This window comes from Oncorhynchus keta, chromosome 14 (genome assembly GCF_023373465.1).
Source record: "Oncorhynchus keta strain PuntledgeMale-10-30-2019 chromosome 14, Oket_V2, whole genome shotgun sequence".
NCBI classification, from domain to species: Eukaryota; Metazoa; Chordata; class Actinopteri; order Salmoniformes; family Salmonidae; genus Oncorhynchus; species Oncorhynchus keta.
The window spans coordinates 34,067,198-34,084,575 of NC_068434.1; the positions used below are offsets into that span (position 1 = coordinate 34,067,198).

Genomic DNA, 17,378 nt, shown 5'->3' on the forward strand with positions numbered 1-17,378 from the left:
GGTTCCAGATTTTTTTTTTATGACAGTACATAAGCAGGTAGAAGGAACATTTTTAGGTCAATGTTTCGGTGGGTTCATTGAGGTATAATAAGAACGGGTAGGTTACCGGGAGTTTAGTGCATATTATCCTGCATGTGAATTGATGGTAAATCGGGGCATTAGTTGTGATATGTCAGGCAGTCGTCGAATGAGGTATCATCTGATGCCTACAGTAAGATAGCGCACGTTGTAGGCTAAAGCTAGTATACCAATATAATTGTGTTTCATAAGGGAATTGAGTTGTCCAGATTGCCTGTAGCCTATTTGGTTTAGACATTTTACTCGTGCGCCTATTATATATTTCCTGCTATAGGCTTTGTTCATAATATTCAGTATTATCGTACTGATTTATTCTATTATAAAGGTTCTCGTTACATTTAGCCTATTGATTAAGCTGAAACTTCGACTGTTATCTGTTAGTAAGTGGCATAGTAGCCCATGACTTAATTGAAATTGTTGGTGAGAGTCAAGACTATTACACTTTTACAATGGGAGTGGGATCCGAAAAGACATCATCCACCACCAAGGGAGTCTACAAAGAGGAGACTGATATTGCTTTGAAAGCACCCTTAAACGTGAATGCAATGTTATCAAAGAAAGTGGGGCACGCGACAGCAGAAAGAGCCACCTGGGGTCGCCGCCTTGAGTTCGTCCTCGCGTCAGTGGGATACGCGGTGGGACTTGGGAACGTGTGGCGCTTTCCATACCTCTGCTACAGGAGCGGTGGAGGTAAGCATGTATATGTGGAAGTATACATCCAGAAAGATTTTTCGGTTTGTTTAATTTAAAAACGAGTGTAATTACTGAGCACAGTCACATGAAGTTTGCATTCCTGTTTGTTGCATTTTTTTATTGCAACATACACATGATAAGTGCAGTAAAATGTGTTGTTTTACGGTGTCAGCCATAGTAGTATAGAACCCATGGAGCAAATTACGGTTAAGTGCCTTGCTCAAGGGCACATCAACAGACTTTTCACTTTGTAGCATCGGGGCATTCAAACTGGCGACCTTTCGGTTACTGGACCAACATTCTAACTGCTAGTCTACCTGCCAACAGGTATGATCTATCTGTGATGTAGCCTACATAAACTTTACTTGTGGTGTATGTGCCTTTTGGTTGAACAAAAGCCTTACTAATTACAAAAAAGGAGAAGCTTTTTCACTCTGCAATAACAAGGTTGCTTTCAGAATAAAGATAATGTGTTCATTTATGTTGGATGTTTGTTTCTTGAAGATGTATGACATTTTGCTTACTTGCTGATTTTAATCTTACTTACTGATTTTAATCTTATTTGCATGCCTTTTATAGAATATAGGATTGAGCCAAATGATGCCATATGGATCCTGTTTTTAATAAAATGTTGAAACTTGGATCTCAGGGATTCTGTCTGCCACATCCTCTGAAATACACCACAAAGGAAGACTTTCAGGTTGAGATTAACGTCAAGATGTTATGAATATAAACTGGACTTCTTGAACGAGCCAGGAGCCACACCACTAGTTTTTCTGGGACTGTCTTGGAGTGGGCTAAGTGGGGAGAGGAAAACTGGCAGAGGTTTTAAACTCTTGTTTGTATTGGTCTATTAACGAATTATCACGAGGCAGGCAAAAACTCTATCCCAAACTCTATCTTTTCGAACAGCTCTTACACTAAAATTATATGATAATTTTCACAGTGTTATTCAAACCACATAGATGGAAATATATATATATATCATAGGAAAATTACATTTTTGACTGCACTGGTCCTTTATTGTTGCATCATCATCATCATCATGACTTTGCATTGCCTTGGCTTACAGCACAGCTGAGATCTAGGCATGTGTGACTCAGAAAAACATCAGACCTCCCCAAACAATAGACATGGATGATTATGTGTTCTGTTGTATTTCCTCGTTAGACTTGCCTGGTTCAACACAGGTTAAATCAAATAAATACAAATAGTTTACTTCTTCTCCTGCTTTTCCACGGACCTCACTGTATAACAGAAATGTGCTACCTTGACAGATACCATCACACTGGTTTGCTCAGGCACTTAGAAGGCACTAAATTAATCTGGCATACATTCACATCCCTGGTTTATGTAGCAGACATAAATTGGATGTATAATCTCATGGGGGAATTGCCTCTTGGTCTAATGGTCAAGATGTATGTTTCTCCTGTGAGGAACCAGGGTTCAAATCCTGTCTGTAACAACTACAATAAGGGGTCTGCATCTCATTCCCTCACCCAAGAGCTTAAAACAAGTATAAGGACATTTCTAGTTGTAGTTTAGGGAATTAAGACTGTCTTGATTTTAATACAGTAAGACACACCATGTGTTGCCTATTCATCCTCCTTGGTGTTAAGCTATCTATCATGGTAATTACCATATATGACCGTTTCCTGGGCTAGCAGTCCAGACCTCTATCTAGTTACTGAGATAGGGTGGATCTGCTCTGTAAACGGAGATGCTGTATTGGTGGTAGTAGTAGACAATAGTTGATGGTGCACTGCCTGGGTCGAGTTTCAATTGAATTGAACCAACATTGAGAGTTCATTGTTTATTGGGCCCCAGGCCTTGAAAAATACAAAATTCAACTGATTGAAAGTATAAGGGGATATCAGTGAGAAATGCCGTGGTCAAGGCTTCGACGGCGCCAGTGCAATGAGTGGAGCTTACTCAGGTGTTCAAAAACGCATATCATGGGCCTCCTTTGCTCTGACATGCACTGCCAACTGTGGGACCTTATATAGATTGGTGGGTGCCTTTCCAAATCATGTCCAATCAACTGAATTTACCACAGGTGTATTCCAAGTTGTAGAAACATCTCAAGGATGATCAATGGAAACAGGATGTATCAGAGCTCAAATTTGAGATTCATAGCAAAGGGTCTGAATACTTAAGGTATTTGTTTTTATTTTTGTATAAATTTGCAAAAATGTCTAAACCTGTTTTTACTTTGTCATTATGAGGTACTGTGTGTAGATTGATGAGGGGGAAAAAAATAATTGAATCCATTTTAGAATAAGGCTGTAAGGTAACAATGTGGATAAAGAGAAGGGGTCTTTATACTTTCCAAAGCCGCTGTATCTTGGCACGCATCATTCAAGACTAAGTTTAAGTTGTGTGCAGCGCAATTGACCTACAGGCCGTAGTGAAAACATTTGCACACAAAAAAAGGAGGACTTCAGGAGACCGGGGAGTCTCTTGTTGGATTTAATTGAATTTACCTTGAATATTGCAGCCCATTTGTGTAGGCTATTAGTCAGACAAAAGCCGCCGAGTTCAACAATAAATAATGGCTGAATTTATCCTTGTAATGGTTTTCTGTATGTGAAGGAGAGGCCTTGAGAAATACAAAAGTCAGACCAAAATGTGGCGTGGCTATTGCGATCCATGTTTAAATGAAACAAAGTAAACACGAATCAAATACAAAAACAATAAACGTAACACGAAAACCGAAACAGCCTTATACTGGTGCAAAGTAACACAGACAGTAACAAGGACAATCACCCACAAAACCCAACACCAAACAGGCTACCTAAATATGGTTCCTAATCAGAGACAATGACGAACACCTGCCTCTGATTGAGAACCATATCAGGCCAAACATAGAACTAGACAAACTAGACGTGTAACATAGAATGCCCACTCAGCTCACACCCTGACCGACCAAAACATAGAAACATACAAAGCAAACTATGGTCAGGGTGTGACAGTACCCCCCCCCCCCCCCCAAGGTGCGGACTCCGGCCGCAAAACCTCAACCTATTGGGGAGGGTCTGGGTGGACATCTGTCCGCGGTGGCGGTTCTGGTGCTGGACGTGGCCCCCACTTCACCGTAGTCTTAGTCCCCCACCTTGTCCGCTTCCGTGGCCTCCTAGCCACGGCGACCCTATTTAATGACACTGGACTGAGTGGCAGCTCGGGACAGAGGGGCAGCTCGGGACAGAGGGGCGGCTCGGGACAGAGGGGCGGCTCTGGCGCCTCTGGACAGAGGGGCGGCTCTGGCGCCTCTGGACAGAGGGGCGGCTCTGGCGCCTCTGGACAGAGGGGCGGCTCTGGCGCCTCTGGACAGAGGGGCGGCTCTGGCGCCTCTGGACAGAGGGGCGGCTCTGGCGCCTCTGGACAGAGGGGCGGCTCTGGCGCCTCAGACTCCGGCAGCAGCGCCGGACAGGTGGGAGGATCCGGCAGCAGCGCCGGACAGGTGGGAGGCTCCGGCAGCAGCGCCGGACAGGCGGGAGGCTCTCGGGCTTCCGTCCGCACCGCCGTGCTTGCGTCGCCAACCTCATTCTCCTGTAACCTTCTGCGTACTGCTCCATCGAATCCCAGGCGGGCTCCGGCAATCTCCCTAGTTCGATTGCCCACCTGTCTAGTTCCTCCCAAGTAGTATAGTCCATATTCTCCAAGTGGTGCAGCCTCTCCCACTGCTGCTCCTGCTGCTGCTCGTTACCGCGCCGCTTGGTCCTGTTGTGGTGGGTGATTCTGTAACGGTTTTCTGTATGTGAAGGAGAATGCGGCGTGGCTATTGCGATCCATGTGTAATGAAACAAAGTAAACACGAATCAAATACAAAAACAATAAACGTAACACGAAAACCGAAACAGCCTAATACTGGTGAAAAGTAACACAGAGACAAGACAGTAACAAGGACAATCACCCACAAAACCCAACACCAAACAGGCTACCTAAATATGGTTCCCAATCAGAGACAATGACGAACACCTGCCTCTGATTGAGAACCATATCAGGCCAAACATAGAACTAGACAAACTAGACATGTAACATAGAATGCCCACTCAGCTCACACCCTGACCAACCAAAACATAGAAACATACAAAGCAAACTATGGTCAGGGTGTGACAATCCTCAAGCCGACTACTTTTTTTTCTCGTTTTTTGGTTATGTGTTTCATGTGTCGTTTAAAAAAAGTGTATAAATAGCAGCGAAATACAGTATATAGCTATAGATTGTACACTGCAGAATGAAACAATCCCCACTAAGCTAGTGATTTTAGGGCGGACTGACTGTATTATTTGGCATTAATAGACTGGTTTCACGCACAACAACTTCCTATACAAGCTGGGAGGTAGCGTGAGGACGGCTCATGTCATGCAGGTTCAAGTAGCCTATACAGGACAGTTGTATATTAAAATTAAAATATATATTGGTAGCTGTTTATTATGTTGCATCAGACATTTATTTTACAATCAGCAATGTTTGAATTTCCAACATGTTATTGCCACCAGCCAACAATTTGTGACACTGTATAGCTTTGTGAAATGTTAGGCTTAACAAACTCCGGCCTTGCGGGGGTCCAGAAAAACTGCAAATTAAACAAGACATTTATTGTTTGTCTTGAACACTTCTTGTGTTACTAATCTATTTGGCTCCATATCTCCCTTCGTTTAGGTGCCTTTCTCATTCCTTACTTTCTCATGCTGTTTCTGTGTGGCATCCCCCTTCTCTTCATGGAGTTTGCTATTGGGCAGTACACCCGTCTGGGACCGGTGCATGCTCTAGCCACAATCTGCCCCTTGTTCAAAGGTGAGTATTATCCACAGGCCTATGGTTCCCAAGCCTTACATGTTTAGCCTTTATCCGCCATTTTCTGTTGGTTTTAGCCAACCTGGAAGAGTCCAGCAAAGAGACAATGATATTTTAATGAGCGCATATGTACAGTAGGCCTACTTGGCACGGGTAAAGGGATTAACATGTGGAGGTTCAGGTTGCTCCTTTGTTCAAAAGGGGAAGGGTTTAATAAACTGTTATCAGGTTCCGGTGTTACTCGACAATGTCATATGACTCAAAATTGGTTTTAAACAATAGTCTACATCTTTGTTGACATGTTATTAATTATTTAGACATTACACATGAATAGCCTATTGGGTTTATACTAGGTGTTCACAGAATAAAATAATAATAGAAGGATTTCTGCAATTAACTGCCACTCATAAGTATTTACACTATACCACCCATGCAATCATTTTGCACCATTACGTTCACCCTTAAGTGTTCTTCACTAATTCACTTTTTCTTTCAAAAACAAGGTGCACCCTGTTGTTTAGCTTTAATTTAAGCTCTCCTTCCCATGTTAGAGACTCCTGACCATGTGCCACAAGTTATAAAAGGAATGGCCTTTGTACAAACAGTCCTTTACAAATAAGATTGTTTCTTAAAAGCTGTGCTTGTTCACAGCTTGTTTTTTTGTTGTTGTTTTTTTCATCTGTCACATGTTCAGTTTCATACCTACTGTTCATGGATAACACTTCATGTGTCATACATAAGCTTTCCAGTACACGTAGTGCCTGATGGATTATTTTTAAATGAACTATTTCCAAATATCATTATTAGTATGGACAAAGCCTAAATCATTGTTGTAACTTGTTATGGAGGTTTATCACACATCATAATGTTATACGTTTTTATTTTGTTGTTAACGTTGATCTGAAAGGTTTATTGATGCCACTAGAAATGAAACGTTACCAATCATGTACAAAGTAATATGTAACAGACCCATCCTTATAGACCAACTAAGGAGAAATGTGATGAATTGTATCAAGTAATTCTTTAAAGTTTCAGTTTATTTTGGTTAGATGGGTTTGCACCTGTTATTTTCTGGAGTGAATAAAATCATCCTTCTTAACCTCATGTTCAATGTTTGATGTCTCAGGCCCCTCTGAAAAGAACATGTGCAAATGTGACGCAATACAGAGGAAAATCCACATTTGTGAGTTTTTTTTTTTTATCCGTGACAATTAACTGTTGGCCAGTCTTCTTTCCATCTAGTTAAATAGTACACTCACATGATGTTTGCCCCATTTTGGCTTCACTTCACAGTGAAAGGAGTGATCCTACAATGTGGGCCTAATTAGTTCAAAAGGAAACCTGTCGTGTGTGTGTACTTATGCCCAGTTTGGTTTGGTATTATAAGGGGATGTGCTGATAAACAGGAATCCAAGTGCACAGGTTAAAAAACATAGAATTAACCTTCCCACTGGGCCACAAACTGCCCAAACTATACGTTGACAAACTTAGATTGCACATCACTATACAAATTAAGTGGAAAATAAATTGGATTTGAAAAAAGTAATCAACTGTTTTGAGGGTGACATTTTAACCACAGGATTATGTCATCATGGTAATCATGTTTCTACAAAGACAAACCTTTTATAAAATATGTTGAATCTGTACCTTAAAACAATGTACTGGAGAATTGATTTGTCTACAGCTACCCTCTGGTCTCTTATCAAGGGTTTTAACCAAGCCCTGCTTCGCTATGATATTTTTCACTGACTATTACCAATGTGCTATTTTTACAAGGAGTAGGTCTAACAGAGCAAATTAATCATCAATGATGCCATTTAGGCCTATATAACCTTTTCAAAGTCATCAACAGCTATTGTTTGAATTCAACGCAGAATTCAACAAACAAAAGGCCTGTAATTATACTGGCGAAATGTAATTATATTTAGGGCTCGATTCAATCTAAATATCAGGTATCACTGAAGCGTTACAGATTTCCCAATTTTCAATTTCCAATAGAGCCTACTTACAGTGTCTTCAGAAAGTATTCATACCCCTTGACTTATTCCACATTTTTTTCTTACAGCCAAATTCTTCATGCTCTGTCAAATTGATTATTGATCATAGCTAGACAACCATTTTCAGGTCTTGCTGTAGATTTAAGTCAGAACTGTAACTCAGCCACTCAGGAACATTCACTGTCTTCTTGGTAAGCAGCTCCTGTGTAGATTTGGCCTTGTATTTTGGGTTTCCAGTGTCTGGAATTTGGTTTCTTTTTTTTATCCTGAAAAATTATTACAAGCATGCCCATAACGTGATGCAACCACCACTATGCTTGAAAATATGGAGAGTGGTCCTCAGTAATGTGTTGTATTGGATTTGCCCCCAAACATAACACTTTGTATTCAGGACAAAAAGTCAATTGCTTTGCCACATTTCTTTGCCGTATTACAATATTGCCTTGTTGCAAACAGGATGCTTGTTTTTGAATATTTTTATTCTGTACAGGAGTACCTACAATGTTGTTCCATCCTCAGTTTTCTCCCTCATGGTGAAATCCCTGAGCGGTTTCCTTTCTCTCCGGCAATTGAGTTAGGAAGGATGCCTGTATCTTTTGTAGTGACTGGGTGTAATGATACGCCATCCAAAATGTAATGAATAACTTCACCATCCTCAAAGGGATATTCATTGTCTGCTTTTTAATTTATTTATTTTTAAAACATCTACCAATAGGTGCCCTTCTCTGCAAGGCATTTGATAACTTCTGTGGTCTTTATGATTGAATCAGTTTTTGACATTCACTGCTTGACTGAGGGACCTTACAATTATCTGTATGTGTGAGGTACAGAGATGAGGTAGTCATTAAAAATCATTTTAAACACTATATTTGCTCAGAGTGAGTCCATACAACTTATTATGTGACTTGTTAAGCACATTTTTACTCCTGAACTTTATGCTTTCCATAATAAAGTGATTGAAAACTTATTTACTCAGGACATTTCAGCTTTTAATTTTGAATTAATTTGTATACATTTTGAAAAACATGATTCCACTTTGACGTTATGTATGTATGTAGGCCAGTGACCCCCAAAAAATCTAAATGTAATCCATTTTAAATTCAGGCTGTAACTCTTGAAAATGTGGATAAAGAAAAGGGATGTGAATACTTTCTGAAGGCCCTGAATGCAGCGTTTTCTGTGAATGTGGTCTCCGCTAACGAGGGAACATAACCTTTCAATTCCAATCAACTGAAGTTCAGCATTACAGCGTGATGATGCGTTGGTTGAGAGTTTTGGTTGAGATGGAGACGTGAATCCAACATATCAGTTATTAATTTGTACACTAACTGGAATTAAAGCCAGACTAAGTCAGTGGCACTATCCAAGCATAAGATATTAAAGCCAGATTAAGTCATTAAGTCAATGGAACTATCCAAGCAGAAAATACTTCTCCTTCAAATGTTGATATTTGGTTGGGTTGACGACCAAACCCAATTCAATATCACTTTTAAAATACAATAAATAGCCCATATCAAGTTAGATATGTTAGAGTCACGTCTCCAACTCAACCAAAAATACAAGTTAAAGAATGGGATTAAGCCAGTGACTTAATATTTGGTTGCGTTGTCAACCAAACACAGTTCAATATTACATTTGTAATACAGTAGATACCCTAAAGTTAATCTTAATGTAACGTTCAACCTTTTAAAATGAGTAACACATCCACGGCCACATTTTGAGTTTACTGTAACTGTATACATTTCTTATGTAATCATAAAGCATGCATGTTCAAGATAGCATGCATGTTCAAGATAGCATGCATGTTCAAGATAGCATGCATGTTCAAGATAGCATGCATGTTCAAGATAGCATGCATGTTCAAGATAGCATGCATGTTCAAGATAGCATGCAAAAGTCTGGGGAGATGGTTGCACCATATACTTTTAATGTAGACCAGTGATAACACAATCTGTTATGTAAATAAACAAAATATTCTCATTTTAACCTGGTTGTGCTTTTAAATGGTTGAAAGCGCATTGATAGGGTGACAACTAAACCAAAAATCTGACATTGTTTTTCCATTGGAATTTGGTTGTGCTTTTTAGATTGTTAAAAGCATAGTGATAACACATTGGAAATTCAACTGACTTTTGGTTGTCTTTTTGAGTGGGTGAATATACACTACCGTTCAAAAGTTTGGGATCACTTAGAAATGTCCTTGTTTTTGAAAGAAAATACAATTTCTTTTGTCCATTTAAAATAACATCAAATTGATCATAAATACAGTGTAAACATTGTGAATGTTGGAAAAGGCTGATTTAAAATATATATATATTTAATGGAATATCTACATAGGCGTACAGATGCCCATTATCAGCAACCATCACTCCTGTGTTCCAATGGCACGTTGATAAACCTGGATTATCTTAAACATTTTAAAATGCTAATTGATCATTAGAATCCTTTTGCAATTATGTTAGCACAGCTAAAAACTGTTGTGCTGATATAAAAAAGTTGAGTATCTGGAGCATCAGCATTTGTGGGTTTGATTACAGGCTCAAAATGGGAAGAAACAGAGACCTTTATTCTGAAACTCAGTCTATTCTTGTTCTGAGAAATAAAGGCTATTCCATGCGAGAAATTGCCAAGAAACTGAAGGTCTCGTACAATGCTGTGTACTTCTCCCTTCACAGAACAGCGCAAACTGGCGCTAACTAGAATAGAAAGAGTGGGAGGCCCCGGTGCACAACTGAACAAGAGGACAAGTACATTAGAGTGTCTGTCTAGTTTGAGAAACAGACGTCTCACAAGTCCTCAACTGGCATCTTCATTAAATAGTACCCACAAAATACCAGTCTCAATGTCAACAGTGAAGAGGTGACTCCGGGATGCTGGCCTTCTAGGCAGAGTTGAAAAGAAAAAGCCATCTCAGACTGGCCAATAAAAATAAAAGATTAAGATGGGCAAAAGAACACAGACACTGGACAGAGGAACTCTGTGGTCAAAAAAATGTATTTTCTTTCAAAAACAAGGACATTTCTAAGTGACCCCAAACTTTTGAACGGTAATCTAGGTTGCAATCTCATTGATCAACGTCTCAACCAAATATTACCCAATTATCCACTTTGAAATGACATATTGTGCCCAATGGATTGTCCTTAAATTCAGGTTAAGAAGTTGGGATGGAAGTTCATGTTTGATATATCAACAGTACATTTTATGGCATTGGCATCAGTATCATCACTTATTAGAACAATGTCAATAGAAGTAACAACAATGCAGTGGTTTTCTTAGAGGGGTAAGTCATTTAAACATATTGCACAAAAGACCGCTCAAAAGCAGTTTCCTGTTTAGGGTGACAATGTACAAACAAATAAGACCAACCACAAATTGTTTCAGATTAATAAACACAATTGTATTAATAGTGAATAATAATTAAGCACTACATTTTCAGGTTATACTGTAGTTCCATTACACTTTGAACTATTTGTCATGATATACATTTCACGGTGCATCTTCTGACCATTTAGAATTGTTCATGCAAGTTTGTGGCAAATTACATTTTTCTGTTTCCTTGACACATCCACGCTGTGTTATCCAACCTAATCGCTGAATGTGTATTAACATTATTTTATTGTATTATTATTTTATGAGCTGACAAACTGTTATTAATGGTAATTACGCGTGCCATGTTTTCCATATTTCTTACACTTGCTTCATAGCAGATAATTGAAGTGAAGTGTTTGTATGTGTTCATAGTAGTTATAGTAGGTTGGCTTCTGTCAAACTATCTTTCACCTCTCTTTGATTGATTGAATAGGGGGGTGGGACTTCCACCATGATTTGAGGGGTCCGTGTCCAGTTGTAATTAAATGAGACGCAAGTGGTTTCACCCATGATTTGGGAGGTTGGTAATTAGGTTTTGTTATGTTTAATTAAGACTATAATTAGGTTTGTGTGGGTGTTGTCTGTGATTTAATGTCTGTTTATATCATCTGACGTAATGTTAGGTAGAACTTGACCTGGGAGTCATGATTTATGACTCCAGATGTCAAATCTGGGGTTAGGGACTAATTTCTATAGAAGGATGTTTGTACTCACAAAAAGATAGTTACACATATTAACATATGTAACATTTAAAATATTATTACATTTGTAAGATCATTGAAGATCTCATGCCCATATGAATATAATTCTATCCACTGACGCTGCAGACAACAGTTTTCAACAAGTTACGTTGGTGATGAAAAATGTCTGATGTTCAAAGATCTACATCATCACACGGGATACAGTAGATCACCCGCATAAGCCTTTGCGAGGGTTAAATCTGCATAAACATAGTTGATTCTGGGTGGTAGATGTAGATGAGTCTGGGTGGTAGATGTAAGTAGGGAGAAACGGGGTGACAGGTTAAAGTGGATATTGTCTGATGGCACCAATTTGATAACCTTAAAGTCTGGTTTCACAGAATTGATTGATATTAATATTTAATATATTATTTGATCAGATTTTTAAGATGACAAAGGATCTCTCACACACACAATTATATCCACTGATGTTGCATCCATCCATTTTCTAGAATTATGGTTTACATTTTTACATCCCATACACTAATACTAGTAGAGGGGGGGGGGGGTAGATCAGCTTTAATTTTGCAGATTGTTGTTACGTCCATCGTCGGAATGAGACCAATGCGCAGCGTGGAAAGTGTACATCTTACTTTATTTTAGATGAACACCCAAAACCAACAAAAGATCAATGAACGTAAAGTTCTGCAGGGCTATACAGCAACTGTGCAAAAAAAACAAGATCCCACAAACTCAGGTGGAAAACAGGCTGCCTAAATATGATTCCCAATCAGAGACAATGATAGACAGCTGACTCTGATTGGGAACCAAACCCGGCCAACAAAGAAATAGAAAACTACAATGCCCACCCATATCACACCCTAACCTAACCTAACCAAATAGAGAAATAAACAGGCTCTCTAAGATCAGGGCGTGACAATTGTGGCTACACACACACACACACACACACACACACACACACACACACACACACACACACACACACACACACACACACACACACACACACACACACACACACACACACACACACACACACACACACACACACACACACACACACACACACACACACACACACACACACAGGTTGGAGTCATTAACTAGTTTTTCAACCACTCCACAAATTTCTTGTTCACAAACTATAGTTTTGGTCAGTTAGGACATCTACTTTGTGCACAACACTTAATTTGTTACGACAAACAATTGTTTGCAGACAGATTATTTCACTTATAACTCACTGTATCACAATTCCAGTAGGTCAGACGTTTACATACACTAAATTGACTGTGCCTTTAAACAGCTTGGGAAATTATGTCATGGCTTTAGAAGCTTCTGATAGGCTAATTGACATCATTTGAGTCAATTGGAGGTGTACCTGTGAATGTATTTCAAGGCCTACCTTCAAACTCATTGCCTCTTTGCTTGACATCATGGGAAAATGAAAAGAAATCAGCCAAGAAATCAGCCAAAATTGTAGACCTCCACATTTCTGGTTCATCTTTGGGAGCAATTTCCAAATGCCTGAAGGTACCACGTTCATCTGTACAAACAATAGTACGCAAGTATAAACACCATGTGACCACCCAGCCATCATACCACTCAGGAAAAAGACGCATTCTGTCTCCTAGAGATGAACGTACTTTGGTGCAAAAAGTGCACATCAATCCCAGAACAACAAGGACATTATGAAGATGCTGGAGGAAATGGGTACAAAAGTATCTATATCCACAGTAAAACGAGTCCTATATCGCCATAACCTGAAAGGCCCCTCAGCAAGGAAGAAGCCACTGCTCCAAAACCACCATAAAATGCCAGGTTACAATTTGCAACTGCATATGGAGACAAAAATTTTACTTTTTGGAGAAATGTCCTCTGGTCTGATGAAACAAAAATAGAACTGCTTGGCCATAATGACCATTGTTATGTTTGGAGGAAAAGGGGGAGGATTGCAAGCCGTAGAACACCATCCCAACCGTGAAGCAAGGGGGTGGCAGCATCATGTTGTGGGGGTGCTTTGCTGCAGGAGGGACTGGTGCACTTCACAAAATAGATGGCGTCATGAGGAAGAAAATTATGTGTATATGTTGAAGCAACATCTCAAGACATCGCAAATGGGTCTTCTAAATGGACAATGACCCCAAGCATACTTCCAAAGTTGGCTTAAGGCTTAAGGACAACAAAATCAAGGTATTGGAGTGGCCATCACAAAGCCCTGATCTCAATCCCATATAAAATGTGTGGGCAGAACTGAAAATGTGTGTGTCAGCAAGGAGGCCTACATACTGACTCAGTTACACCAGCTCTGTCAGGAGGAATGGGCCAAAATTCACCCAACTTATTGTGGGAAGCTTGTGGAAGGCTACCCGAAACGTTTGACCCAAGTTAAACAATTTAAAGGCAATGCTACCAAATACTAATTGAGTGTATGTAAACTTCTGACCCACTGGGAATGTGATGAAAGAAATAAAAGCTTAAATAAATCATTCTATCTACTATTATTCTGACATTTCACATTCTTCAAATAAAGTGGTGAACCTAACTGACCTAAGACAGGGAATTTTTACTAGGATTAAATATCAGGAATTGTGAAGTATTTTAGCCAAATACATTTAAACTCACTTTATGTAAACTTCCGACTTCAACTATATACATTTGATGTATATATATATATTTATTTATTTTAAATAGCTAATACTTCGATAGCCATAATAAATAGATTTTCTGACAGTGGACATCCTTGTTTTACTCCACTAGACAGTTGTTAATACTTTCTGAGAAGCAGCCATTATTTACTATTTTACATCTAGGGTTACTATACAAAAATTTAACCCATTGTATAAGAGATTGTCCAGGCGTTTATATATAAATTCCAGTCATACTTTATCAAAGGCCTTTTCAAGGTTGGCTATGAATACCAGACCTGGTTTCTCAAAAGTGTTCTATTGTTTTTAGTACTTGTCTTATATTATCTCCAATGTATCGTCCATGTTAAAAGCTGTCTGATTAGGATAAATAATATCTGACAATACCTTTTTTAATTCTTTGTGCTATGCATTTTGCTAGAATTTTGGCATCACAACACTTAAGTGTAAGGGGTCCCCAGTTTTTAGGTGGACTGAATCTTTATATTTAGAACCTGGGTCATGTTTCAGTAATAGTACAATCAGACCTTCTTGCTGAGTATCTGATAATCTACCATTTTTATTGGAGTAGTAATAACATCTTAATAATGGTAGTTTGAGTACATTGAAAAATAGTTGTTATGCCTCAACTGGTATACCATCAAGCCCTGGAGTTTTCCCGGACTATAAGACTTTAATTGCATCTAGAAGTTCCTCCTCTGTAATTAGGCCTTCACATGAGTCTTTACCTTCAGTCCAATATATGTTCTAACACTGTATCCAAACCGGCCACGCACCATTGTGCCCAAATTGATTTTTGTCCCCACACACCAAACACGATCACGACACGCAGGTAGAAATATCAAAACAAACTCTGAACCAATTGTTATTTTGGGGAAGGGTCGAAAAGCATTAAACATTTTTGGCAATTTAGTTGGCTATCTTGCAGTTGCTAGCTAATTTGTCCTATTAAGATAGCATGCTGTTTCTAGATAATTAGTTCTGGGATATAAATGTTGAGTTGTTATTTTACATGAAATGCACAAGGTCCTCTACTCCGACAATTAATCCACACATGAAACGGTCAACCGAATCGTTTCAAGTCAACTCTCCTCCTTCCAGGCTTTTCTTCTTTGGACTTTATATGGCAATTGGCATCTAACTTTCATAGTTACCACGACAACTGACCAAACTCAGTTCATCTTTCAATCACCCACGTGGGTATAACCAATGAGGAGATGGCATGTGGGTATCTGCTTCTATTAACCAATGAGGAGATGGGAGAGGCAGAACTTGCACCGCCTTCAGCGTCACAAATAGAACTGACTTCTACTTAAGCGCTTGGCAACGCAGACGCTCGTTGGCGCGTGTGAGCAGTGTTGATTCAATAATTGAATAACATGTAACATGCGATGGGAGCGGTATGGTCAGCATGTTAAGGTAAGCTTTAGTGTAGCTTAACTTCTTCCAGCATGAAGTACAGTACCAGTCAAAAGTTTGGACACACCTACTCATTCAATGGTTTTTCTTTATTTTTACTATTTTCTACATTGTAGAATAATAGTGCCGACATCAAAACTATGAAATAACACATATGGAATCAAGTAGTAACCCCAAAAGTGTCATAGTTTTGATGTCCTCACTATTATTTTACAAAAAAATAAAGAGGAAAAACCTTGAATGAGTAGGTGTGTCCAAACTTTTGACTGGTACTGTAATTGGTAGCTTGGTAAAATATATGTTCAGAGTACTTTTCTCCTAACACTGACTATATACAGTATATAACATGACTATCTTACAGACCTTCTCAAAGGCCCTCAACTTAGCATACCTACCTACATACCTAATTGTCTGCTGATGGTTGATGGGCCCCCAAATTGTATTCAAACTGGTTGGGTATATTTAAGCCCTAGGGCATTCACACTTAGCCCATTGGGCAATCAACAAGCAGTTGTCTGAATTTCACAGAGCCTTTGAAGTTAAACAGAAAAGGAACACTGACGCAATATTATTAATGTAACTTATTTATAAAACTGATATGATATCCACATCATATCAAAACATTTTTTACATATCAATATAGATTTTCCATCCCCATCACTAGTACATTTAAATCTTCACACAAATGGTTGTTGCTAATGTGGTAAAAAAGTAATGTTCATGATGTCATTATGTCTTCTGGTAAAAACTACTGCCATCTAAAGGGGTGGTACACCAACATTTTTACATTTACTTAATTTTATTAACAAAGTGATTCATCCATTGATCCCGAGAGACTATGACCAAAAATATGGCTGTTTTCATTATTTACTTACCTTTGGCCAGCATTAGCATCGCTGCTAGTGAAACAATAAGCGTGGTAGGGCCAATGGCAGGATGCTTCAAAAAGCATGCTCAAATCCTCAGTGTCACTTCAGGTCAAATGTTATAGCAACCCAAATACCATATCAAGTTGCACATATAGAATATTGGAGGACATTATAGGAAGTCTGGTAAAATATTTTTTTTTCAATATGTGTACATTCAGAGAATTGTTTCTCTGTATTACCATTCTAACGTATTCATAGCACTAACAGACTTTTATGAGCTGGTTTGACTGGAACTAAATGTATATGTAAAGTAATCTTTTGTTGTTGTACACGGTCATATGATACATGGTATAGAAAAGTACAATCTTAGAAGAGTCACTGATAAAGGTCCCCCTCTACTTCTGGTGGTATGGATTATTCATGTATCATGTCTCCAGAAAATAATATTTTCTCAAATGACTATAAACAGAATTAGGTGTTTTTGGTTGGTGTCAAAATGACCCCAAATGACTTGATTTGATACAGAAACACTAAACAATGATTTATATTTGTTATGAACAAGCAAAAACTTGTTTTTGATTAATCATTATGGGGTATTGTAATTGACTTAACTAGATCTAGATTGAAAAGTGGTTCACTACAATCCAAACTACTTTGACAAATTATGACATCTAAGTCTGAAATGTCATAGACTACAAATAGCAAGAACAGATCACTCTGGAGTCCAGTGTAAATTAAGCAGCTCTGATGCCGAAAGATAAAGGACATTCTTTCCTACTTCACCTACTTCACACATTTTATTTTAGC

At 38.8% G+C, this 17,378-nt stretch overlaps 1 protein-coding gene across 1 annotated transcript in view; it reads left to right on the forward strand.

Moving 5' to 3' along the window:
* The window catches only part of si:ch211-225b11.1 (uncharacterized protein LOC561694 homolog), a 59,774-nt gene continuing 42,396 nt past the window's right edge, over positions 1-17,378 (forward strand). The window contains exons 1-2 of the mRNA XM_035785802.2: positions 1-768; positions 5,437-5,571. Of these exons, the coding sequence (XP_035641695.1) occupies positions 528-768; positions 5,437-5,571 (376 nt within the window). The 5' untranslated portion in view covers positions 1-527. The remainder of the gene's footprint in view (positions 769-5,436; positions 5,572-17,378) is intronic.